This window comes from Mustela putorius, unplaced genomic scaffold (genome assembly GCF_011764305.1).
Source record: "Mustela putorius furo isolate JIRA1106 unplaced genomic scaffold, ASM1176430v1.1 tig00000407_pilon_pilon_pilon, whole genome shotgun sequence".
In the NCBI taxonomy this organism is placed as follows: domain Eukaryota; kingdom Metazoa; phylum Chordata; class Mammalia; order Carnivora; family Mustelidae; genus Mustela; species Mustela putorius.
This window is the reverse complement of record NW_025421373.1, coordinates 19,570,798-19,598,609: the sequence shown is the minus strand read 5'-3', so window position 1 is coordinate 19,598,609 and position 27,812 is coordinate 19,570,798. Positions and strand designations below refer to the sequence as shown.

Sequence of the window (27,812 nt, the reverse complement as noted above, 5' to 3'; positions counted from 1 at the left end):
GTTCCTGATATAAACACGCTCGTGTGCATGCTGCTTGTTGTGCGGTTATAAAGTCCTTTGTTTCTGACACAGAAATCTCGTGTCATCCGTCAGCATCAGTGAAACAGTAACACGCTAATGTATTAAATTGTACATAGGACACAATCAAATAGTAGACCTCACACAGAGTGGAGAGTAAAAACTCCACAGTCAGAAGTTGGAGACTGAATGACAATGAAAATGGGTAACTCCTGGGAGTTCAGAGAGCTCTTGGGAGAGCATTGTATTTTCCTATACGGTGGAATAGGAATCTGAAGGAGTCTTATCTCAATTTTAAGAAGCAGAGAGACTCTGGTTGACATCTGGGTAATAACCCCCTGCTTCATGGTTCATGTCTACCTTTAAAGAAAAACCCAATTTATGCATGTATCATTTATTTAACAATTACTCTGTGTTCATATTAAAGAAATGTGTGCATCATTTCCATGGTCAGAGATAAATCCATTAATATATTATTAACATTATTAATATATTATTAACATATTTAATTAATATCAATATGCATTATTAACATATTATTAAGTTAATATTATTGTTAATATATTATTAAGGCTACAGAGGTGTTATGGATAAACTGTATCCCTCCAAATTCCTCTGTTGAAACCCTAAGTCCTAATGGGACTGCATTTAAAGCTATGGCCTTTAAGGAGGTAATTAAGGTAAAAAGAGGCCATAAGGGTAGGACCCTAATCTGATAGGTCTGGTATCCATATAAGAAGAGGAAAAGTACCAGAAAGTTCTCTCCCCATGTGATCACTGAGGTAAGGCCGTGTGAGAACACAGCAAGAAGACAGCAGTCCACAAGAAAGACAGGTCTCACCACAAACCAACCCTGGTGGCCCCTTGGTCTTGGATGATCAATCTCCAAAACTATATATAACAGAAGATAAATTTCTGTTGTTAAAGCCACACAGTCTGTGATATTTTGTTAAGCGTAGCCCTAGCAGATTAAGACAAGGGAAAATCAGGTTATATCAGAAAATTTTAATTTACTATTCTGAGTTTCAAAGATAACTCTGCCAATCCATATATGTGCATATATAAATACAGGGGAGTTATATATAATTCCACTTATGTCATTTAAAGTTCATATTTTGTGTGGAAAAAAGATCCAAGTTTTTTCTTGACAGAGTAACTGCATCAAGTCTTGGGCTGCTGTGACACGTAGTTGGATGATTTTGAGGTTCTTTCACATTTTTTGATCTTACAGGCAATGAACATCTCCAAATTCTCCTTACATTCATGTATGACTTTGTGCCTCCTGATAACTCAATAGATTCTATTTTATTTTGTTTTTTCATAAAGATGCCATCTGGCAGACTCACGGTCTCCTAGTGGCCAAGAGGATTGGGAATACCCACTCATCAATTCCCTTCTTATTTTCACACTTCATTCCTAAATTCCTTCTGCATGAAAGGAGAAATTCTCCTTCTCTCTCTCTCATTCTCTCTCTCACAGAATAGCATTTTTGTGCATTTAGCAAGTCAATGCCTGCTAAATAACTTGCTCAGTAACAAGATATGCCTTATATCCTGTGGCAATGTATGGAAGGAACAGGCATAACTGAAGTGAATATTTCCTCTATTAAATCTCTGTTCACAGGCTGCTTCTCTATAAACTTTGGCTCTGGTCTTCCCCTACCATTAACCTGCATACACCCTTCTTCTAACTCCCCTGATACTCGCCATTCGCATCCCTCACTGTGGCGTACTGACGTGAAATGTTACTCCACTGTTCTTCATGTGAGTTCTTCCTGGAGAGCTATGTATGCCATCACTCCCTCCCCTGCTTGTCTGATCTCACATCCTGCCCTATCCCCTTATCCCACTCAACTGGACTCTGGCTCTTCCTTAAATACCCTCTGACCTCCGGCCTTCTGCATTCGGGCCCTCGAGCATGGAATATTCTTTTCCCAGAAAGTATCACCTTCACTCTTGTTGCCCTTCTGTTTGCATCAAACATCGATTCATCAGGGCTGTCTTTCCTCACTACCTGTGGTGGTCAGAGGGCTCCCAGTGAACCCCATCTCTTGTTATTCTTGCCTTTGTGTGACCCTCTCCCCTGTGACTTCAAACCAATAGACCTGAAGATTCAAAACATAGAATCGAAGTCTACAATAGATCACTTCTGTGATTATCTTACACAAGACTGTCATTTGTCTTGCTAGCAGATGCCCTCTCTCTGTTTGTCTTTGAGGAAGCAATGAGGTCCACAGGGCAAGGAACTCAGGGCAGCCTTCAGTGAGAGCCAGAGAGGAACTAAGGTCCTCTGTCCAACAGCCCTAGAGAAAATCAATCCCGCCAACAATCAAAGTGAGCAGAAGTCAGCGGAAAGAGCTGGGCATTCAGATGAGGCCCCAGCTCTGGCCCATACCTTGAGTGCAGCCTTAAGAGACACCCTGGCATAGAGGACTCTAGTGTAGCCAGGCCCAAATTCCTGACCCACAAAAGTTGTAAGATAATAAGTGTCTATTATTTTAAGTCATTGCCTGTGTGTTAATTTGTGATGTAGTCATAGGTAACTAATACATAAACCCATGTAAGATGACACCTGCCCATTTCCCACCCACTGTCTAGCATTCTCTATCTCCCTTACTCTGCTGTGTTTTGAATAATGCATCACTACCTCACAAGTTATACATCTATCTCTTATCTATCTGCCTCCTTCATTAGAATCTCTACAGGGACATCTAAGTTTTGTTGGAATTGAACCTTCTACAATTTGGGGCAGAGTGACCCTTTAAGGAAAGAAAATTACAAAACTGTGAAATAAAATTCAGGTATTAAATACTTAATTAGGATGAGAAAAGCAATCCTAGCAAATTACATATTTTTAAAAGCTAAAAAATCTGAAAAAACAATATACATATTATTGATCACCTAATACACTTCTGTAATATCCTTTTCCTACAGTTTTTTGCCTCTGTATCTTTTAATCACCTCTTCACTTGACAATTTATAAAATCATATTTTCTAAAAGGTATTCAATATTTTTTGGCATGGTAAGTTGAATCTTAAGAAATGTTTATTATTTATAGTTAAGGGAAGTTCCTTTCATTTTCATAACTCCTATTTGTAATGTCATGTGAATGTTTAGGACTGTTTTCCAATATCATACATGAGCTATAATATTTCAAGTTCCCTCAAGTTTTCTTTACAGGGATTAATCCAAAAAATCTTTCAGTTGGTGACCATTCTCAACCAGTTTGTTGTTAACATCTTTGTTGAATATGTTAGGGTGCAAAAGAGACAGTGACCTCAACTTTTGCATGTCAGGTTGTGCAAACACTTGGGAAGAGGCCTGAAGAGTGAGGGTCCTTGAAACTTAAGCTTCTCATGTTTTATGGTTAATCTGTCTTTGTCCCTAAGGGAATCGGACTATTGTCTTTACTGCTGTCCCCAGCATTCAGAAGAGTGCCCAGCTCATGGTTGTGGATCAATAATAATCAACTGAATTGACAAAGTGCTGATTGTTTCACCTTTCTATCTAACAATAACATGTAAGGGGAAATCAGTATCTAACAATAACATATATTAATGCGAGATCAATAAAGACCGGTTTAGTTAATAAATATGAGCTCTGGACTGGTTCGAAGGAAAATGCTTGACTGCAGACTACTGAGAAGATACAGACAGATGGAGGCAAAGTTAGATTAGTAAACATGGATACGTGCATAGACATATGGATGGACAGACATATGTACAGACAAATATACAGACACATTTTATTTTCTATTTAGAGTTTTAGATAACATTTAACTTCATTTTTTATCTAACTATAGATGAACCCCCAAAAGATGCATTATTTGTGGGGGAAGTATACCAGTGTTAGAAGTCTAAGGATTTTTTTTTTTAACTGAAAAACCTACATACTGGGAAAGACCCACAGTATCTCATGGTGCCTAAGAGCTTAGGGTCTGAATAGCTCTGTGACCTTGGGCAAGCTCCTCATCCTTTGCCACCACTTTTTCACCTGTGAAATAGATATAACACACAAATCTGCCTCATTGTGATCAGACAATGCGTTTTAAATTCCCAACCCAGTGCCTAGCAAATGATGAGCACTTAGTGAAGACACCTGGTTTTGTTGGTTTTGTTTTGTTTTCACTATTAATATCCTTGTACGTTACACAGGTTAGCACGGTTTTTGTGACGTTTACCAAGCATCCCAGTTTTGACCCCACCTTCACCTCTACCATGAAAAGCATATTCTAAATGATTTTCTATTTAAGTTTCTGAGAACTGGTGTGTAATGCGTGGGAGGAAGACACATTGCTGCATTTTGTTGAGGCATACTCTAAGGATACCACGAAAGCCAAGAAAACATTATCAGTTGGTGGATCCTTCAGGAAGTCACACAATCAGGAAGTGGGGTTACTCAGATCCTGACTTTAAACTTTGAACACAGACTTCAAACTCCAAAGTGTAGCTAATCATTACTTAGAATATTTATGACAATGACAAACAGTCATAGGTCACATAAGATCATTTGAACACATACACAACCACAGGAAATCATTTTCAATGGCATTGTCTTCATGCTAAAAGGACGAAAATGCAGAATAATGTAGAAAGCCCTCTCCTGCTCTTAAAAACACACACACACACACACACACACACACACACACAAAGCAAGTAAATTTAGAAATAATAGGCCCTCTAGAAATGACCGTATATTGTATACAGACTTAAGCTCTATGATGATGGCTGACTTATAGCTATAGTGCTTTTAAAACAAAAAAGGTAGTGCAAAATCCAAAAGCATAAGATGACCTTTACAATGGCTTTTGGACTATAGTGGCATAATGTTTTCCTGCCTTCATTAAGAAAAATACGATTTCTCTTTAAATGACTTTGTTTTCAGTGTTTAATTTTATACTCAGTAAGGATCTAGGTGCTACCCTTTTCCTCCAGAGGTGATGTTAAAAATGAAAAGCAGAGCTCCTGAGGGTCTACCCTGAATCTTCCTATTCCCCCAGGGTCTGACACAGCTGCCGTTGGATAGGACTACATAAAGCTTCCTTAAACAGATCTCTTCAATAAATTAATGATGATAAAAATAGATGAAAACCAAGTATATGGATTTTTTATTTTTTAAAAAAATACTTTATTTATTTATTTGACAGAAGGAGAGACACAGCGAGAGAGGGAACACAGGCAGGGGGAGTGGGAGAGAAAGAAGCAGACTCCCTGCTGAGCCGGGAGCCCAATGTGGGGCTCCATTCCTGGATCCCGGGATCATGACCTGAGCTGAAGGCAGAGGCTTAACGACTGAGCCATCCAGGCGCCCCAAGTATATGGATTTTTAAAAAAATAACATCATATATGCTTTTCTAGTTTGCAAAATACTTTGCTATTCATAATCCCCTTTGGTCTTCCCATTGACCCAGAAAGGTAGGGAACAGCTCTCCTGTGACACGCAAAGTCACCTGGAAAAGTGGTATTTCTTTTATTCCCCAGAGCTAGAACTCTTTCCACAAGGCCATGAACAGTACAGGTGCCTAATACTGGCACACTTTGTTGTATTGTACTTCACTTTACTGAACTTTATTTGTCTTTTTTACCAACTGAAGGACTGCGGCAACCCTGTGTCTGGCAAGTCTATTGGTCACATTTTTTTCCAACAGCATTTGCTCACTTCAGGTCTGTGTGTCATATTTTGGTATTTCTTGCCCTATTTCAAACTTTTCCATTATTATTATATTTGTTATGGTGATCTTTGATCAGTGATTATGACTTGCTGAAAGCTCAGAGGATGATGAGGACTTTTTAGCCATAAAGTATTTGAAAATTAAGGCATGTACTGTTGGGGGACATAATGCTTCATACACTTAACAGATGACAGTATAGCCTCAACATAAATTTTTTGTTTAATATTTTATTTATTTGACAGAGAAAAATCACAACTAGGCAGAGAGGCAGGCAGAGAGAGAGGAGGAAGCAGGCTCCCTGCAGAGCAGAGAGCCCGATGCGCGGCTCAATCCCAGGACCCTGGGATCATGACCTGAGCTGAAGGCAGAGGCTTTAACCCACTGAGCCACCCAGGTGCCCCTCAGCATAACTTTTGTACACACTGGGAAACCAGAAATTACTTAACTCACTTTACTGCAATATTTGCTTTATTGTGGTGGTCTAGAACTGAAGTCCCATTATCTCTGAGGTACATCTGTACTTGTTTGTTTAGTGTAACGGTTCTCAGCTGGGAGAATTTTGTTCCTCGGGGGCATTTTGCAATGTCTGGACATATTTTCGGTTGCAGCACTGGGGGTGTGGGGTGGGTATTTACTAGCATTTAGTCAGTGAAGGCCAGTGATGCTCTTCAACATCCTACAGCGAATGCAGAGGACAGCCCCTCCACCCGACCCCACCTGCCCGGCAGGAATTATCTGGCCCTAATGTCAATAATGCCCATCTTGAGCAATTCTGATGTAAACAACGAACTGTCTTGTAAGCACCCTTAAGTTGATTAAATTACTGTGGTGGCTTTAAAAATCTGTCTGGGAATTACTGGACACTCTTCCCATCAAGAGAGTATGTCTCCTCCCTCAGAATCTAGGCAAGACTTTATGACTGCTTTGATGAACAGAGGCAGTTGCATGATTTTTGAGTCTATGTTAGAAACAGCCATGCAGTTTCTACCAGTTTGGGGAGGAGGAAACACACGCCTTTGGATTCCTGAGTCATCCCGCAGGAAGTCAGGCTATCACAGGGTGCCATGATGATCAGGCCCTGTCTTTATGCTAAAAGGCTGAAAATGCAGGAATATTGTGGCCCATAATAGGGCCACACAAAGAGAGCTGCCCACCCTCTGAAAGTAACCACATGGGAAACTTCAGGCTAGAACTGCCCAGTCAAGCTATTCCCAAAGTCCTACTCAAGAAACCATGAGAGATATCAAAGTTCGGTTGTCATTTTAAGCCACTAAGTTTTAGGGTAAGGGCTTACATTGCAAAAGCTAAAAAGAACAATCTCCAGATTCGGTTACTTGAAGTCAAGTGCTCTGGCAGACAGAATGTCCCCTCTCTCCCCCTAAACAGGTCTGACCCGTGGAAGCATAGAAATCTTAACTAGAGGCCTGCCATACCCCAAGTGAAATGGATTTTAATGAGTCTATGGGAAATAGGTCACCAAAGGGGGTTTGTCAAAGAAATTCTGAAGAGCATTTTGAAATGATGGACAGCACACTGAACATTGGAGTTTTGGGCTTTAGTCATTTCAAAAACTGATTATTATAAAACTGAGGCATTTACTAGATGATCTCTTGATGTTTTTCTAGGACTAAATTCCAGAATATCCTAATCTCCACATATCTTCCTAAAGATAGACAGTTTTAAATTATAACTTTAAAAGTACACCCTAATGAATATAAAGAATGAGGATTTAAAATAAATATGAAGGATCACTTTACATCTACCAAACTACAAAAAGATAGAAAAGAAAAACTACAAAAGGTAAACTAAAACCTCATGTGGGTGAAATCTGCAAATTCACACATTATTGAGGCCTACACTGTTCAATACGCAATAAGAGCTACAAAATACACAGAATCTTTGACCCAGTAATGCCTCTGCTGGAGACTGTCCAAAAGGAAAAAGAAAGAAAAATCTTCTTGCACAATGATATTTATAGACACATTATTTACAGTAGGGGAAAAAGCCCACAGGAAACAACCTAAATATCCAACAATGAAACAATAGTTAGCCATGATATGGCAGGATACATTAAGGCAAATCTGCAGAGACGAAGCCCATATGGAAAAGTTTGCACAAAAGATACCAAGTGAAAAAAAAGTATATATATATATTTTTTACCATTTTCATATTTATGGTAAGTATATCTATAAAAAGTTACTTTCACACTTATAAATATCAAAAGAGAAATACAAACACTTTTTCTGTTAAGATGGCTATTTTAGTATGTGCTATTATTTTAGTTATTAGTTATTTAGTTATTATTTTAGTATGTGTATTATTTTTCTATATTAAATATTCTGCTTTAATGTTCTGAAACTATTAATCAAGTTAGTATTTCAAGAGACATATAAGCACCTTAAGTTATCTGAATTCTTGTTTTTTATTAATTATGTAAAGATTTTTATTTATTTATTGGTCAGAGAGAAAGAGAGAGAGCACAAGCACAGGGAGTGACAGGCAGAGGGAGAAGCAGGCTGTTCACTGAGCAAGGAGGCCAACGCGGGACTTGATCGCAGGAGCCCGGGATCATGACCTGAGCTGAAGGCAGACAATCAACTGACTAAGCCACCCAGGAGTCAGCTTCAAGTTTATTTAAAAAAAATTTTTTATCGATCATTTTTTGGAGCACTTACTACATGTGCCAGGGCCTGTGAATACCGTAATAAATAGGATTGAAGATGATTTTAGAGAATGTATTCAGTCGGAGAGAGAGTCCAGCTGAAGCTGAATTATGGGTGCTGCTTTATGAGAACAGAATAGGGATATGGGACAGCACTTTGGGGACAAAAGGATGTCTGCACCAGGCTTGTGCTTTGCTTCATCTTGTTACTTGTTGATAGAGCCTAATTGGACATTTCAAGGCAAAGAAGAGACATTCTAAAAGCTCTGCCAAAGAAGTGAAAAAAAAAATGATGAAAGAAATATTTTAGCCAATTCAGATAAATCTGCACAGAGGTTTTTTTTTGTTTTTGTTTTTCATATTCTAATTGGAAAGAACAATGAAGTTTTTAGCTCAGCCTTCGTTCAGAAGTGGGTTCTCCATGCTACAGGAGCTGACATACATGTCTCCAACTGTCATCACTCAGTCACCAGAATTCAACTGGGCCCCAGTGAAAAGGACATAGGCCCTATCTTCTCAGGGTTTGCAGCTGATGGGGGTGAGAGCTAAGTAAATGGCTTTGTGAAGTAGAAAGTGACAAGGGCAAGGAACATGTGGAGAACACCTAAATTGGATTGGGGTTGAGGAAGTTTCCTGGGGTGCATGAGCCTCAATGAAATTGACACATTAATGACTGCAGAAGATGGACTGCAGGATGGAGAGTATTTCAGGAATAGAGAACATGGACAAAGGTAAGAGTCTGTGGGACTGTACTCTCTCTCTCTCATTTTTTTTTTAAAGATTTTATTTATTTATTTGACAGAGAGAGAGAGAGATCAAAGTAGGCAGAGCAGCAGGTGGTGGTGGGGGTGGCCAGAAACAGGCTCCCTGCTGAGCAGAGAGCCCGATGTGGGGCTCGATCCCAGGACCCTGAGATTATGACCTGGGCCGAGGAGGAGGCTTAACCCACTGAGCCACCCAGGAGCCCGGGACTGTACTCTTAATAGGGGTTAAGTTCATATCTCACTTAGACCATAACAAAAAAGTAATGATAAAATGATGCCCAATAATTTTGGGACAAAAATTAAATACTGTAATAATAAAGGGGTTTCTTCGTTACCACGTGTTATGGTCTGAATGCTTGTGTTCCCCTTCCCCACCCCAACTTCCTATATTGAAATCCTAATGTCCCAAGATGATGGTGATAGGGAGTGGGCTTTTGAGAGGTAGGCTTAGGCTTCACCCTCGTGAATGGGATTGATGCCTTATAAAAGAGGCTGCAGAGAGACTCCAGCTCCTTCCACCAGCTATCAACCAGGAGGAGGCCTCTTGCCAGAACGTGACCATGCTGGCACCTCAATCTTGGATTTCCAGCCTCTAGAATCATGAGCAACAAATCTCTGTTGTTTATAAGTCACCCAGTCTGTGGTATTTCGTTACAGCAATCCAGATGGACTAAGACACTATGACATTTACATAAATTATTTATTTAATCATCTCTCAATTTTTCAGTAAGGCCCTTTTATTCAGGGTATCTATTACATTTTTTAGGCTGAAAAGTAAATAAAGATCACATATAAGTATCCCAGTTTCCAAGGTTAAGTTATTCTTTTTTTCCCCTGAACAATGTTAATAAGTACATAGAAAAACTAGGTCAATTGTTCTGAAAGATCTATTTACATGCCAGCATTTGGAATATGGCTTTGGAAAGGTTATAAAATCCAAAAGATTCAGTGTCCGTATTCTAACAAGCACCCATGAAGCTATTTGGTTAAGGACCTGAAGGTAACTGGTAAACAATCTGGAATAGAGTTATCTGACTGAGCTGACCAGAAGCCAGCTTGCATTCAGTCTGCATTTTTACACAGTATCCATGGGAATGAGATCAGGCGTGCACAAAGACAAACAAAGGCCACCTTCAAATGAATGAGAGGGAATGACAACTGCCAATGTTCAAGGCATCCATGGGCGCTAGAGCTTTGCTCATGCTTTTCAAAACACAATGAAATCATCTCTTGCGCTGACAATACAGTGTCCATCACTGCTTTATTTCCATGGCTCTGTTTAAACATTAACCTCATTTTTATACAGAAAGCCTTTCAGTGATCAGGAGTTATGTATGGCTTCTGTAGTAAAAACTTTCTCTAGTCACTTTCAACTACTAAAAGGAAGAACTGTACTTAATCTTTCAGAATGCAGAATAATAACGCGGGAAACTTCACTGATAAAATTGCACAGTTGCCGTGAACTGTTTGGACAACACAACGGACAACTCTTTCAAAGGAAGAACAATATATTTGAAAACTATTAACAGTCCCAGTACCTGACATTAGCAAAATATGCAGTTCAAGTTTATACTGGTTAGTAAACGTAATTTTATATGTACAAGTGTCAGCAGGAACAGACTAGAAAAAAAATACTTGAATGTAAGCCCTTTGAACTAATTATAACGTTAACAAAATTAAGAAATTGATGTTGATTTCTTTTCTAATTCTTATGATGAAATGAAAATGTTTCAAAGCACTTTGAAAACACCACTGAGTCACACAGAATAAAAGGCTTTAACATTTCACTAATAGAACCTTTCAAAGCCAACTCTAATTCTCTGGGTTCTATGGGACTATGACTTCTGAAAAGATGACTTTGAAAATTTTATTAAACAGGATAGAAATAAAGAACTAAAAGCCTAACTGGAGAAACTTACCTATAGTTCTAAAAAAAAAAACTGTTTTTTAGGAAATCTGACTAAAGCACAGATATTAATTCTGCAACCAGAATTTGAACCCTGTTATATATGACACACCCCCAAAACAATGCAAAGTTTATTAATTACAGCTATTTTAGCGTGGTAAGTCTGTTCTGAAAGAGAAATATTTACAAAGGCTTCCTCATCAATCTAAGCGGCCACACTGGAGGGTGGGGGGTGCCCACTCCCATGGCGGGGCTATCTCCCTCTGTGCTCCTCAAATTCATCAACTTTATCTTTGTCTCTTCAGCTCATGTCTTCTCCATTTCAGACCCCAGAACCCACTCTGCCTTCCTTCCTATGGTCATCTGTAGCTTCAAAGCTGTTGTCAGAGCTGCTACTCTGGCAGTCCCCACCACGTTCTCTACGAGGACCCCTTTGCCATGGACATCAGCACTCCTCCTGTGCTGCCGTCTCTACCCCATTAGGGACTCCTGCCATACATACAGATACCTCAGTGCAGTTCTCAAAAATCACAAGTAGACCATGTAATAACATAAGTAATAGAGGTAAAAAAAAAATCTCATTACAATAATTTTTATGCATGTTTGTAGGTTTGTTTATACAAGTCTCCCCCATCCTGTCCCTCCGCCACGCCCTCTCCTCTTTTACTACCTAACTTCCGGATTCTGCCTGCATTTCCTCACAGTGACTGACTCCTCAGCCCACTCCACTCCGGCTTCTTCTGCTTTTCACCCCGTGGAGAAGGCCCTCGTCAACGCTGTCCGACATGTTTGACTTCCGTGAAGAAGCTGATCCTACTGACCAACTCTTCCCTCTCAAAATATTTGTGTGGCGCCCTACTTCCTGCCATCTTCTCTCTGCTTACTGCTCCCTCTACTCCTGTTACCTGGTGTCTCCCCTTCCTCACCTGAATCTCTCAGGTAATCCCTCCTGTGGCGGCCAAAGCTGTCTTCTGGTCTCTGCCTCACTCTTCAATGGCACGTCTTCAATGACTCTAATTGCCTCTGACTCCTAAATCTCTGTCTCCTGTTGTTCTCTCTCCTACTTCTAATCCCGCTCTGTATATAACTATCTACCTACTAGACATGTGCACCTGGATGGACAAGAAACATAGAACTGATTATCTTTTTCATCTAAGTTGCCTTTTTTCCTTGCCTCCCCGTCTCAGCAGTAGCAGTCAGTAGCTCATTGAGTTGTCTACAGCCAAAACCTAGGCCTCAGTCTTGTCTTCTCCCTCACTTGCTGCCACCGTAGTAAATCCTTCATCAAATCCTGTCCATTCTCCCTAACGACTTTTCAAATCTGCCTTCTGTGATCTTTCTCTGCTGCTACTGTTTTAGCACCATCATCTCCCGATTGTGTGCGAACCTACAACCAAGACTAGAACCAGTTTTCCTAAGTGCTTTTGGAGCCTTCAGTCTGGCCTCCTCCCTGCCTCCAGAGTGATCTACCTAAGAAGCCAATCTGATATGTCACTCCCCTGCTTAAGACCTTTCAAAACCTTCCTGTTGTCCTCAAAAATCCATGCTTACCACAGTTTACAAGGCCATTTAGGGCCAGGTGCCGACTAACTCTCACCTTCTCAACCTTTCACCCTCTATGAAAACCTTGAACAGTGTGTTCTGGATATAACGACCTTCTCCTTCCCGATGCAAGCATCTAAAACATCTGGTCTAGGAATTAGGAGACTTGGGCCCATTCCTGGTTATGTTACTCTTTGTCTTATATTATTATCACCAACAGCCATTTTAAAGGGCAAGAACTGGGGTTCTCTGACCTCTGAGATCCTTCACAGTAGATGTGAATTGTAAAGACTCTTTCCTTTCTCCATAAAGGCTTGTAGGAGGCTTGACACTTAAATGCAGCACAGTGACATTTCTAAACCATCCTCTGAACTCAACCTTAAGTTCTGTACCACCCATTTAGCAATTAATTATATGTAACCAAATGGTATCTATTACATTATAGAAATTTATGTTACATATTTCTGTTACAAGCATAGACAACAAGACAATATGATGAAAACAACATAACCAAGTTTTAAATTATATGGACATTTTTTTAGGCACAACAGGATGGCTCTGAACTTCAATAATTCAGAAACTCAAAGACAGTATCAAGGACCTGCTTTCTGTCTTTCCCCTGGGCCAGTACTGGCTTTACCCTCAAGCTAGCCAATGTCATGGCTGTCAGATGGCTGCAGCTGTCCCAAGCTTCACTAGACCCGACAGTATGTTTCTTAACCAGTGTCTCTCCTAAGAATGAAAAATTCTTTCCCAAATGTCTCCAAGTGTATCTGCCTCCTTATCTCATTGCAGTCACATGGCCATGTCTAAAGCAGACACTGGAGAGAAGCATGAGACCCAGGAATGGCCCAGTGCAATCCCCCTTGAAGTCCCCCGCTCTCCTAGCTGCACTGGGTAGGAGACAGTCTCGTAACCGCACTTCTGTCAGGAGGAAGGATGGCAGGGCCTGAAATGGGTTAGGTCCCTCTCAGGGGCTGAGACAGTGTCCTTCCCTCAGGTTTGGACTTGTTTCCAAATAAACCGTAAACTCTCTGGACCACGTTTCAAGTTTCCTCTGGCTGGTCCGAGCACACTGCCTCCCATGAAACAGTCATGCATAAAAATATGTTCAAATGCTAGTTTTATGGAATTCACCACAGCCAGATGAACAAAGCACCTATGGGTCATCTGAAGGGCATCACAGGAACCATGTTCTCATACAGAATCTCTTGTTATTTCAGGGTTCGTGGTATTAAGAGTCTTCTCTTTGGAGAGACATTCTTCTGTGTGCTCAAGTAAATCATTAGTCACCATCACAAATGAAAACAGCAACAACAAAACAAAACACCTACAAAACCCCTCCTATCTTTGACTTGCCGTTTACAATGACCGCCTTCTGTGGTTCTTTCTCTTTTATGCTGTGCTGAACAGGTCAGTAACATCCCAAGCTAATCAAGGCTGATGGTCCCGACCAAAGCTTTTTTTTTTTTTCCTCTCAAAGATTTTATTTATTTATGTGACAGACAAGAGATCACAAGTAGGTAGAGAAGCAGGCAGAGCGGGGGAAGCAGGCTGCCCACCCAGCAGAGAGTCCGATGTGGAGCTCGATCCCAGGACCCTGGGATCATGACCTGAGCCGAAGGCAGAGGCTTTAACCCACTGAGCACCCAGGTGCCCCCAGACCAAAGCTTTGACCTCAGTGGGAACATTCACATGACATCAGGATGACATTTTTTGGTCCCCAATGTTTTTCCCCATTCTTCCTGAAATACTTTATTTTTGACATACTGCCTTGAATGTGTATCTTTATTTTGCTGAATGTCTAAAATTCCACGATCAGAAGCTCATCTCTTTACACTCACAGGCTTCTCCCTTTTACAAGGCCCACGGCTATTAGCACATTGAGACAGGAACAGTCATCACCCACTGCAGAGGGGAATTCATTTGAACTGACGCGTTCACTGACTCTTGGTGTTGAAACCTACCTGTCTTGGTGGTCGTCTCACAACAAGGTGGTACAGGCAATGCTGGAATTTTAATCTGTTAGGAAAGATGAGGTACAGCCCTAATATTTAAGCAATTACTTTGATATCTGGCTGTACGTCAGAAATGTATGAATAATTATTCTTAAATACTGATCCTGAGCCCCAGTGCATGAATTTAAACCAAACAGAGGCTCACGAGCCAGGGCTTAAGAGAGCAAAGCATAGTTGTAGTTGGGCCGGGATAGCTGGAGAGCCATGGGGTTGGGGAGTTACTCTGTCAGATGGTGATTTGCGGCTATGGGGTGCTAAGGATAAGAAGGTAGAGGCAGTGTAGGGTCAGTGCCAGAAATGAGAGATGACCTTGAACTTCCCTTTTAGTCATAAAAGAAAAACCTTCCCTACTGTATAATTCTGCTTGGGGTTGTCTTGGGACAATGGTGAGTTGCAAAGGGATAAAAGGAAAGCAGAAAAGGCATCTAGGCAGTGAAGGCAAATGCAATAGTCTGGAAAATAACATAAAATATGGTCTAATCATGTGCAGTCAGACACAGGTGTGTATAGGTGTGTCTATAACGCTCTGGGGCATGGGTGTCCTGTCCGTGCCTGTGCGCCGTGTGTACTAGTATTACGTGTGTGCATGAGGAGGGCAGCAGAGAAAAGCTGGAACTGGCAGGCCAGCCTGCAGCCAGAGGGCAGAGGACTTTTTAGGCCAGGCCAAGAAATCTGGACTTTACTCCGACAGGGGAGCTACCACACGTTTGAACCAGGGATTGACTGGATACAAATAAGTGTTTAGAAAGATAACGCTGGTGACCACGAGAAGAATGGGTCAGAGGGATAAGAGATGAAAACAGGAAAACCAGTTTACATTTGTCCAGACACAGTGAAGGAAAGGGCCTGAATTGGGCGGTGGCAGAAGTTGTATAAGGAGGAGAGGGCGGACAGAACTTGGAGATGGGCTTGAGGTTGAATCAAGGGAGAAGATCCCTGGGTTTCCTGCATGTGAATGCTGCTGCCGGTTTACAAGAGTAGACAATACAGGAGAGAAGTCTGGAGGGCAGGTGTTGACTTCGGTTGAGGACCCGTTGAGTCCATGCTTGTTTGACATCCGGGTGGAGATGCGGGCAGATGGAAAGACTGATCCGGAACCAGAACAAGAGTCCGGCTGCAGATCCTGACTCAAGTGGGGAACTGGCCCAGGAAGAACTGGGAGAGCGAAGACAAGGCTCCAGGATGGAAGTCTGAACACCAAGGACTGGGCCAAACAGATGAGCCTGTGACACAGAGGAAGGAAGAGCTTCTGGGAAAACAGGAGAAAAACATGGAGAAGACAAGACAGAGGTAGTGTGGAGGACAGAGTTCCCAAATGACATATTAAAAGAAGAATTTACTTGTTCTGAGAGAAATTAGAATACTTACAGCTTGAGGGGAATGAGGGAGAGGTTCTGAAGGTATTTTGCAAAGAGGGGGTGACTCTGGGGTAGGGTCCCGGAGACAGGGTGAGAAGATAAGGATTATCTGTGGTCTGGCAGCACAATGGAGAAAGTGTCACTATGCACTGTGCACTTTAAAATTACACTTTCCTGGGCACCTGGGTGGCTCAGTGGGTTAAGCCTCAGCTTAACCTTAACCTTAACCTGACCTTTGGCTCAGGTCATGATCTCAAGGTCCTGGGATGGAGCCCCGCACCAGGCTCTCTGCTCAGCAGGGGGCCTGCTTCTCCCTCCCCCTTTGCCTGCCTCTCTGCCTACCTGTGATCTCACTCTCTCTCTCTCTCTGTCAAATAAATACATAAAATCTTAAAAAAATAATTTAAAAAAGTACATTTTCCTTTCCCCTATGGACCTATTATGAATAGGTCCTAGATTATGAATGATCTGGGCCCCTTATGGCCTTCCTCTTCCATCCTTCATCTGCCAGTTACCATTTCAATGACTGCAAGCACTTAAACAAAGGAGTGATCAATGCAAGGTGATAAATAGGAAACTAAACATTGAGCATTGCTTTTCCTTAAATACCCATGAGAAGGTTTACAGAAAGCAAATTTGACTCTAAGTGTTAAAATGAAATTTGTGGGTTTTAAGTTTCTACAGTGGTTGCCATGTTTGCTGGAGAGGATGTGAGATATATAAACACACATACATACACACATGCTTTTTACATTCTCATTGTTGGTATGTATTTACCTTACACAGCTGTACATGTATATAGTTTACAAACATCTATAAAAGCACGTGTATAGTAATGATGAATACTCAGAAGTTTTACATACCTAGGATAATATCAAAAAATGTCAGCTATCACTGACCTAGAGATTTAATTATTCATGTTAATTTGGGATATTCACGGTATCAAAAAAGGATGTTGCTTCCCTAGAAACCTGGATTGATCTCACAGATGATCAAGCCTGCTTATGATCATCTGGAATTAAAAGAAAACCTGTTTCTTGAGTATGCAAATAACTGGAAGAGAAGAAAGGAATAAATGTTAAAAAATCATCTGTACAGATGTCATATTTAATCACCTCTGCCTGCTTTGTCCTTATTAATTACCGCCAGGTTAGAAATCTCTATCCCTGACTTCAAGCCTTGCAGCAACACATTCCACTGAAGTATTTCTCACTGCTCTTTAAAAAACAAGCCTCAAAGATAAGAAAATGATGTTATGTTTCCATAGCTTCTGTTAATAATGGGTAATTAAAGAGAGATGAGGAGCTTGGATTTAAACGTCTGTTAGTTCTTGGGAAGGTTGTGGTGTTCCAGGGACTGCTATTCAGTGTGAATCCAAAGTGACCTGAAACCACTAGATTAGGGTAGATGGTCCCTCAGAACACTCTTTGGGTACCAACACACAATATCCACAAAGCACCCGACAAAGAGTTAGACAGAAAACCTAACGATGCCTGGTTTCTGCTGTGGGTGGGGGATAGTGGTACTCCCCGTCTATTCTCTCTGACTGGAAGAAAATGCTACAGAGTTATCTGGATTAAGTTTTTTCCATAATAAAGAATACCCTGGCTAAATGCCTCAAAGGAGGATAAGAAATATTTGTATGTATTAGGAAATATTCATATTCTTTGTAAAAACACTTGAAAACCAGAGACCATTCTTTTGTTTTGATAGTTTTTCAAACTACAAAATACAAGTGACCTGCTTCCTCCTAGTAAACTACAGTCCTTACAGTAAGCACACAGGAGGCTCTGGAAAGGTCTGGAGACCCTAGATGGATAGGGTCGCTCAGCTTGGTGCAAAAGGCGGTGGGTGGGCTCACTCTCACCGCCCTGCCCTTGGCGCTCCGGATTTAGTTAATTCTCTTGTTGGCAGCCGCTAAGATCAAGAAAGTAAAAAGAACTTTTCCTGGCCTAAGTTTATATTAAGTTGAACAGAAACTTTACAACAATTAGAGGAAGGCAGAAGGGAAGGAAGAATTCCCCTCTGCCAAGTACTTAAGAAGCGCTGGGTTAGAAACAACCGTGCTACAGCCTGAAGACGTGGGAGCATAATTCACACCCTCGGTTTGAAAAACAAGCATTTCGGGCTCCCAGTCTCCTGCAAAGCCACCAGGCATCGCGCCGAGCTAGTGCATGCTGCCTCCCAGAACCGCTTTCCCGGGACCCAAGAACCCTGTGGGGCGCGTCCCCGGCGGCACCTGCTGTTGAAGCCGGTCTGCAGGACTCTCCATCTTCAGGACACCCCTTAGTCTCCACTCCCTCTGTGCATTTGAGTGCGTGCGCGTGTGTCTAAAACCAAAGCGCGCGGGGAGCTGACTTTGAAGGGTGCTTCACAAACAGGGTGAGACATGCCTTATGGGGACATCAGGCGGGGGAGAGAGGGAATGGGGAGTCTCTCTTTATCCAGCTCCGGGTGGAGCCTGGGTCCAAATGGAATCCGAGCAGAGGGGCGCGCTGCCTGCGCCTCCGTCCCGCAAAACTCCTTCCTCTTCCCCGGGGGACCCGGGCAGGTTCCCCCGCGGCCGCTGATGGAGAGCGAACTCCTCGCTTACCTTGACTGAGCACTAAGAGCAGCCGCAACGGCGCGCCCCCTGTCCGTGCTGGCCGCATTCTGACCCTGCCGGGGGACAGTAGCTGCTCTCGGTTTGCAGAGGGACTCCGGAACGCGCACTCCAGAAGCTGTCCCGAGAGCTTCTCTCGCCCTCCGGGCTGAGGGCAGGGAAAAGTTGCCTGGCAGCTTTTGGGACTCCAAGGCCCGCCCCAACCCGCCCCTCCGCTGCGGCGGCGGCGGCTGCAAACACCGGATCTGCCCGGCCCGGCCCCGCCCCACCTAGGCCAGTCCCTGAGGCCCCGCGGGCACCTGCGCTCCACCACACCCCTGCAAACCGCACCTTAACTTCCCCGCGCGGTCCCGCCCTGGCCCGGGGGATCCAGGAGGCCCCCGCGCTCCAGTCCGCGCGCTTGGCCCTTTTCCCAACCCCGCACCGGACTGGCCCCACACATCCGACGGGCGGGAACCGGCCTGCCACTACCCCGCCCCTGACGGCCTGCCACCCGCGCGCAGCCCCCGGCCCCCCGGAGAACCTTGGCCCTTCTGCTGCCCTTTGCGGCTCCAGGCTCCAGGCAGAGGTGGGAAGCAAGGGCGGGGGGCGGGGGCGTCCAAAGCCACGCTTTTATGGGTGGTGCGGTGCGTGGCTTTCTCTGCTTTTCTCAAGTGGGTGGAGAAAGGACAAAAATAAGTGCAGAATGACCAGGTTAGGAACTAACTCAACGGGAAAGAAGATCTGCTCACAAGTTATGATTATCCGAGTTATATTTAAGCAAGACCTGTTGCAAGAGAACTGTGTGTGTGTGTGTGTGTGTGTGTGTGTGTGTGATAAATCCTCATTCATTCCTTTCCTCCAAGATAATAAGCAGCTGATTTGATTACTAAGTTGAAGCGATTTACTTCAAGACACAGAGACGAGTGAGAACCCATATAGGAACTTGTGACTCTTCCTTTGTCTGTAATACACCATGATCATTTTATTCCATTATTTTAGTCTCAGATCTGGAAAAAGGACGTTCTGTAGCCATATCTGTGGTTTTTCTTAGGATATTAACTTTTCTTTAAATCTGATTTTTCCTCCAAAAGCTCACCCACAAATTCCCAGCACATTGTTGAAATGAGAATTCTTCCAGTGACCACTTTTGTGAAATGATCAAATGTCTTAATAAATTAAACTTAAGGAATTATTAGACTAATCATTATTATTATGACCATCCCAAATCCTCATGGAGCAGCTAGTATGACCACTAATGGAGTAATATGGGATACCGCCACTCAGAAGTGAAGTGGTTCAGGGCAGAAGGACTAATTAGTTGGTAAAAATCAAAGGCTCTCCTTTACCATAGCCGGAGCTGGAATCTTAAAGCACTAAATTGGTATTCATCAGGTGTTACTGCTTTTCATCATGGCTATAAACTCCATACCTTTGAATTCAAAATATATCGCTCCTGGTTCTTTCCTGTTTTCTTATCTGTCACTTACTAATTCTACTTACTAATCCTGACAAACACTTGAAGGCATTTTTTTTTTCCTGACCTGTTCATGGTTCTCACTGCTTACTAAGACTCCAGACATTACCTGAGAGCTCTTAGTTGGCTGTTCACTAACTCTGACACCAACCTTGCCTCTCACAGACTTCTTGCAGGAGGAAGTCAGCCAGGTTTCAGGGAGATGAATATCTGTTTCCTTCTGACTCACTGAAATGTGAGTAAGTGTTTGGAACGTACCCTTGTTTGGGAGGCAGTATAGTTCCCTTCATGTGAGACAGGAATCTGTGCTTTGTCTCTGGGTGCTGGAGAGGAAAATGCACCCTTTTTTTGCTTTTGTGCTCCCAACTGGACAAGTGAACATTATGCTGGCATGAGGTATAGAATAAATCAGAGGCTGTATTTTTCCAGAGCAGGCAAAAATTTTAAAGTTCAAGAAAAAGATTCAACTCCTGCCCCACATTAATTTTAAAAGCATAAACGGTTCTCGAAGCAAAATAGTTTTGAGAACTCATTCCTTACTCTTCCTAGGAGTTATTCTGCCTAGGTGCAGCTGGACACCACATTCTGAGGAAATAAGATTAAGGCAGGGCTTTTAAAACTCTTTGGTCTCAAGGGGCCCTTTACACTTAAAATTATTGAGAAGCTCTCAGATGAATGGATAAAAAGAATGGTGAAATACTGTATATATTTTCTAACGTTTCTGAAGCCCTTTATTGGGCCAACAAGGCTGGGAGCTGTCCCAGTGTGCAGTCTCCAGGTCTATGGCGCCTCTGCCTCTGTTCGTGACTGGGGCAGGTGGCCTCCTCCATTGGTTTGCCCCTTCAGGTATCCCCAGCTCTCCTTGGAGTACTCCTGGGTCTTGGAGGGGGCCAATGAGAGAAAAAACATCAGCATAATGATGCCTGAATTCCAGGACTTGTGGATGTGAGAGATAAACTTTGGAGAGACTGGGAGCCAGGGTATCTTCAGGCTGGTCTGCTCACACAAGTACTGGCTGAAGTGGTCCATGGCTGGGGGAGGGGCAGTGGACTATCCCCTCAGACTTCTGAAGGGCATTCTGGCTCTTGTCACTAGGTCCTCGCAGCTCCTGGTCATAACACCAGTTAGATGGTGCCCCTGTCACACTGCCCTTGATGAGGAACTTCCTCAGTGACCATGTTCGGGCACCATGGTCACTCAGCTCTGTGTGCAAGGACCAAGGTGATGGAATATTATTCAGTCATATAAAAGAAGGGAGTCTTGCCATTTGCAATGACATGGATGAACCTGGAGGACATGATGCTAAGTGAAATAAGCCAGGCAGAGACAGACAAATACTGTGTGATCTCACTTACATGTGGGATCTAAAAAAGCCAACTCATAGTACAGACACTAGAATGGTGGCTACCGGGTGCCGAAGGTGAGGAAAATGGGGAGCTGTTGGTCAAAGGGCCCAAACTTTTAGTTATAAGATGAATAAATCCTGGATGTTTAGTGTACAGCATGGTGACTATAGTTAATAATGTTGTGTTGTATATTTGACATTTGCTAAGAGAGGTCTTAAGTGTTCTCACAACAAAAACAAAAAATGATAACTGTATGAAGTGATGGATATGTTAATTATCTTGATTTTGATAATCAGATCACAATGTATATGTATATCAAAATCTAATGATGTATACCTTATATATATACAAATTGTAATTGTCAATTATACCTTATTAAAGCAGGAAAAAATATGGAGGATCCCAAAGAAGTTTTGTTTATGTGGATTATTTCTACCCCTGTTTATCATGTAAGAAACTAAAATAGATACATTTTCTAATATTTATATATTAATTCAACAATAAGGCTTTTAGGAGTTAACATAAATAATGTATTTTACAAAGAATAGCTCTATTTCCCTAAAGAAAGAAAATCATGAGAAGAATGGCATTGTCTTACAATTTTGCCAATCTTTTTAATGTCTAACTTTAAAAAACTTGATTTTTTATATCTGCTCCTGCATCTAATCTGTTGTGATAGGTAGTTTCAGTGAAATATTAATTTGGAATTAATCTGGCATCACACAGATGTAGTTAAAAACAGGACATAATTGTGGATATTCCTGATACTGCCCCCAAACTCAAAAAGTGGTAGTTTCTTCAAGACTAGTTCCAATGTGGAATCTGAAACCACATCAATAAACTTTCCTACCCTAGTGTTGATTTGTAACCTGAGGAGTTCCTGGGGTTGAAATCTGAAAGTGGCCTCCATACATGGAAGGCAAGGAGAGATAAGAGAAAGAGGCAGACCTCTTTCGATTAGGGGGTTGCAGTTTTAGTAAGCAAGGGAACTTACATGCTAGGTTTGTTTGGTGTGGCTACAAGATGAGTGAATTTCAACCCAGCTACCAGACTCTCAAGTTTGTGGAGAGCCCTTAACAGGCAGGGTTCAGTCATACATACAGTTCAGACAGTCTCAGTAACACAGTACTTTCTCAAAGCTCTGTCCCTGAACTGGCTCCGAGTGTGGGAACAGTAGGTAGAGCCTATATTTCGAGGACAGGTGAGGGGATAAGGAGCCTCCAATTATCTGGGTCCAACTTAAGGTCAACCAGCAATCACATCCTCCTGTTGACCTTCTCCAACAAGTTGCGCATTAAAATACTTTGGTCAATTGAGCACTTTGAATAGATATTTTACCCATGCAAAGTTTTGTCCCATCATATATTGGTCATTTGGAAAACATTGGTTCACTGGGTTATGCAGATTTTCTAATTATTGACACATTTCAGTACACAACACCAAAAAAATCATATCGTCAACTCTTTCATCAGAAAAGTCTTTACCGGGGCGCCTGGGTGGCTCAGTGGGTTAAGCCGCTGCCTTCGGTTCAGGTCATGATCTCAGGGTCCTGGGATGGAGCCCCACATCAGGCTCTCTGCTCAGCAGGAAGCCTGCTTCCTCCTCTCTCTCTCTCTGCCTGCCTCTCTGCCTACTTGTGATCTCTCTCTGTTAAATAAATAAATAAAATCTTTAAAAAAAAAAAAAAAAAAAAGAAAAAAAGTCTTTACCTATTGGGGAACTGTCAAACTCATGCTGGCACATACACATTTTCCAAAATTTAATTTTCATTTGAAAGCTTGAATTTTATCATTGGCAGCACATACTATCAGTTGTTCTATGAGAAATGAAAGGCCCACTTCGTTCATTTTTAATAAATGTCTATCCAATACCCAAATCTAAATAATAATAGTTTGTCTATCAGTTGTTCTTTCAAGTAAAACTGGTGTTCCATGAAAAATGTGGCTAGGTCATTTTACAGATCCTTCAGACAACCATCTTATTTCAGTGTGCAACACAAGTGCTCTATGTGTATTACCAGGTTTATGCATGCAAAATAGTTAAAAGACATGTAGTCAAGAGTTGAGATTTAATGAAGGTAGCTAATTTTTACTGTTTTGTCAAGGACATTCTTTCTTCTCCTCCTCCTCCTCTTCCTCCTTCTTTCTTCCTTCTTCTTCTTCTTCTTCTTCTTCTTCTTCTTCTTCTTCTTCTTCTTCTTCTTCTTCTTCTTCTTCTTCTTCTTCTTCTTCTTCAGAGATTTTTACAGAGAGAGAGCAAGTGCATGAAAGCACAAGCGGGAGAGGCTGGGGTCAGGGCAGAGGGAGAAGGAGAGCCAGAATCCCAAGCAGGCTCTGAGCACTCATGGACCCCAATGAGGGGCTCAATCTCACAACCCTGAGATCATGACCATGCTTAACTGACTGAGCCACCCAGGTGCCATGTCAGGGACATTCTTAGGTGAAACTAGCTCTCTCTATCCTTCCTCCCTCCCTCCTTCTCTCTCTCTTTCTTTCCTCCTTCCTGGTTTCTTCTCTCCCTTGCTCCCCCCTCCTCCTCTGTCCTCTTCTCCCGTACTTCCTCTTTCCTTTCTCTCTATTGCTCCCCTTGTCCCCTCCCTTTCATGTTTCCTCTGTGAGTGTCCAGTGTGAAGAATGCAATGATTACTCTTACTGATCATTGTTGTTGCACCATAAGGCAGAGATGAACACAATGAAAAATGCAAATAATGACTCAGTATTAGTATGAACATATTTTTGACCGACCTACCATCAAAAGCGTCTTGAGACACCCACGGGCCACGTTCTGAGAATTGCCAAGGGATGGAGCGAGACCTCTCTACTCTTTTCTTTCCAACTCTAGGCTGGAGTGTTTCAGGGAGGAGGCTCCGATGAATTTTTCCTTGAGTTCTCTCTGACCTCTCTGTAGCTTCCAATTTGGCTCTTTGTTTATCTCATTCCCCCATGGACACCCACCTAAACTAGAGGCCTCTGCTTCCCATCCTCAGGGCTACCACAGGCCTCCCTGCCACCATACTTTATCAATCCTGTCCTTAGCCTTAATGTACTTTCTGTGTGCATTGCTACTCTCTTTAGTTACAAGCTCTTTTGATCTTTCCTCACAATGTCTCCTATGCAATCTCTCTGTGCTTCCTCCTCTCCTGTCTCTGACCCACTCTATACTATCATCACATTTCTCTTTCCAAAATGCAGAATTGATTTGCTGAAAATCTTTGGAAATTTACATAATGAAATTCAAGCACTTCAGTGTTCAAGCTTCCAGTTGCCCTTCAACCTGCCTCTGCGTCTCTCTTACAAAACGCTTTCTTTTGTATGTATCATCAGGATATGGCTTAAATTTAGTGACGTGTGAATACTTCACCTTCTCACTTAAATACTGGATCTCCGAAATCTTACATGTTTACATCACAAGTGTCTAGTCCTGTACCTGGCAAATAGTTCCTAAAAATAATTACTAAATTGAATTTCTGAAGAGTTTTACCTTCTTCACCCTAGACCTGAGAAAGGGTAGGAAATGTGAAATTCTATGTTTCTCCTGGACAATTTGCGGCGCAATAACCAATGACTCCTCAAATGTTACCCAGTAAATCTATGACAAGACTGAGTAAAGCTCAGAATCCATTGCATTTGACTTACCTACGTGTCTCCCGACACCTGTTGAGTCGCATGATGTCTAGACATTTCCGACTTAAAAACAAAACAAGTAAACAAAACTAGAATAATTCAGTGTTCCTCAGGTCCCTGGAACCATCAGTTCATCTATGCATTTTATTCATACTTCTGTTCTAGGTCTACTAGGATTAGCTGTCCTCATTTGTTTTCATGTGTGGCAGATATGCAGAGCAATCAGTTGTTCTTGGAGTTTGCCATGGAGTTGGCTTGGAGCTGACTTCCCTCTGGGGGTCACCCTGCCTCCTAGTATATGGAGAGCCACCTGACCCTAACTGGATTGATTAGATTTTCTCCTCGAGAGCTGTATTCAGGGTACGAAGATTCTAGAAGGTCTTTGATGAGCACATGGACTAGGAATTCATGTTCACTTGGGGCAGCAATTTTTTAATGAGCCTAGAAAAAACCAATTAACAGCTATTCCTAGAAAACAGAAAGGAGAGACCAAGACACTGAGGCATGAATAAATTGGAGAGAGACAGAGAGAGAGAGAGAGAGAGAGAGAGAAGGTAATAGAGAGATTGCTTTAGTTCATTTTCTCTTTCTGTTTTCAGTTTTGAGTCATTTGAGAGATCGGAGTTCCCATTCCATGAAATTCCCTGGTGTCCTCCTAATATTTTCATTTTTCCTGTTGGACATCCTTGAGGACAGTGACCATGTCTCATTTACTTTACTCACAGTCCCCAAAATAGGGCCTGATACATAGCTGGTAGTCAGTAAATGCTTCTTCCATTAATGAATAAACACAATTATTAAACTAACATCTAATTATTAAGATGAGCCAGAGAAAAGGAGAAGTTAGGAAATTTATCTCTTAGAACATGGAAAAGCTCAACAAATGGAAAATATTGTTCGCATGTACTTCAGGATGTTTTTGAACTTTGTCTTTTGTTGCTGTTGCTTTCTTTTTTTTTCCTTTTTTTAAAAGAAATGTGTTATATGATGGATCAAGCCAGGTATTTGTTATTGGTGACTCTGCTGTCTCTGGAAAACTTTGATGTTTCAGTTAGAGATAATAGATAGAAATGACTGTATTTTTCAAGGAGGAAAAAGCAATCCTACACTATTTATTTATTTATTTATTTTAATTGTAAATAGTTTATTTGCTCATATGTCATGAGAAGACCAGAAAAGTAACATGAATTGCTTTTTTATAAAACATTTCTAATATTGCTAAGAAGGCAAGCTCATTAATAAACAGAAAAGAATATGCCAACATTATTGTCTATTTTTTGATTAATAAATAGGCAATTATTTTAATATATGCTTTTTAGTATTAAGCTTTGGAAAGTAGCCACCTGTCATAAAGGGCCGACTACTTGTGTTGTATCATGGTCAAATTGTTTTTTTCATCAAATCAATGTTAACAGACAAAATCTTGGCATGTTCTTTTTAAAGTACACATTTATGAAAATGTGCTAGCAGGTGGCAGTTTTGTAAATAGGTAAGCTAAAGTGAAATGTGAAATGTGATAACTGATCCCTAAACTGTCAAAGAATTGAAAGAATATGAGGAAATTTCAAAGAACCCAAAGGTGTGAATTAATTACAGCGTGGTTTCAGGGATCTAAAGTGGAGACTGGAAAAAGCAAAAGCACAGGGGGGCGCCTGGGTGGCTCAGTGGGTTAGTCCGCTGCCTTCGGCTCGGGTCATGATCTCAGGGCCCTGGGATCGAGTCCCGCATCGGGCTCTCTGCGCAGTAGGGAGCCTGCTTCCCTCTCTCTGCGCAGTAGGGAGCCTGCTTCCCTCTCTCTCTGCGCAGTAGGGAGCCTGCTTCCCTCTCTCTCTCTCTCTCTGCCTGCCTCTCCGACTACTTGTGATTTCTCTCTGTCAAATGAATAAATAAAATCTTAAAAAAAAAAAAAAAAGCAAAAGCACAGACCATTTTATACAACTTAGAGCAAGAGTAGGAGTTGGCTTTGCCTCCCTGCTTATACCTGTTCCATGCTCTACCTGGGGACTTACTTCCTCTTTAACTTCTCATCACTTCCACGGCCTTCTATTTTCAAACAGCAAGTGTCTTTAGTTTCCATGGCACGTCTCTAGTCTTGATTAATGTGAGACTTATTATTTTTTTAAGATTTTATTTATTTATTTGACAGAGAGAGAGAGAGAGAGATTACAAGTACGCAGAGAGGCAGGCAGAGAGAGGGGGAAGCAGGCTCACTGCTGAGCAGAGAGCCTGATGTAGGGCTTGATCCCAGGACCCTGAGATCATGACCTGATCCGAAGGCAGAGGCTTAACCCACTGAGCCACCCAGGCACCCCTATGAGACCTAATTTTAACTCAGTACATGATCTTCAGTTTGACACACTCATAAGACCACTCACAATGACAGGTTTTTTTTTTTCTTAAGTCCTCTGCCAAGAATACACAATCTTTGATTCTGCAGGTAGCGTTTTACTCTTTTCTGAAGCCAAGACCCCTACTTTCTGATCCATTTTGCAATTTAACTTTTAGTGCTTCCTGTGAATCACAGTAATTCTTATTTGAAGTAATTTTGACTGTGCCAGTTAGATTGGAGTCTGTCCTTTTAGATGGAAACACATTTCAAATGTATAAAACCAAAGTCAGACGGAGCCAATTTTGCCATTAGGATTTATTTGACTGGCAGGTCAATGAGCTTTGTTTATACATCAAAAGAATGAAATCAGTGAAGATGGGAGAGCCTCGAAAGATTAGGAACTTAGGTTTTGGCAGGAAGCTCAGTCTTAACCGTTAAATCTGTTCGGTTTCTATGTCCTCTATTACGCTATATGAGAAAGCAAAACTTGTATCCCTGGCTCACAAAATTTGATCCG

The 27,812-nt window shown here is 41.9% G+C and overlaps 1 protein-coding gene and 1 pseudogene across 1 annotated transcript in view; both read right to left on the bottom strand.

The window, feature by feature from the left end:
• The window catches only part of ITGA2 (integrin subunit alpha 2), a 106,534-nt gene extending 87,686 nt beyond the window's left edge, over positions 1-18,848 (bottom strand). The window contains exon 1 of the mRNA XM_004737902.3: positions 18,533-18,848. Within this exon, the coding sequence (XP_004737959.1) occupies positions 18,533-18,590 (58 nt within the window). The 5' untranslated portion in view covers positions 18,591-18,848. The remainder of the gene's footprint in view (positions 1-18,532) is intronic.
• Positions 18,849-20,739: 1,891 nt separating this feature from the next.
• LOC123391907 lies at positions 20,740-27,043 on the bottom strand (annotated as a pseudogene).
• Positions 27,044-27,812: the final 769 nt, after the last annotated feature.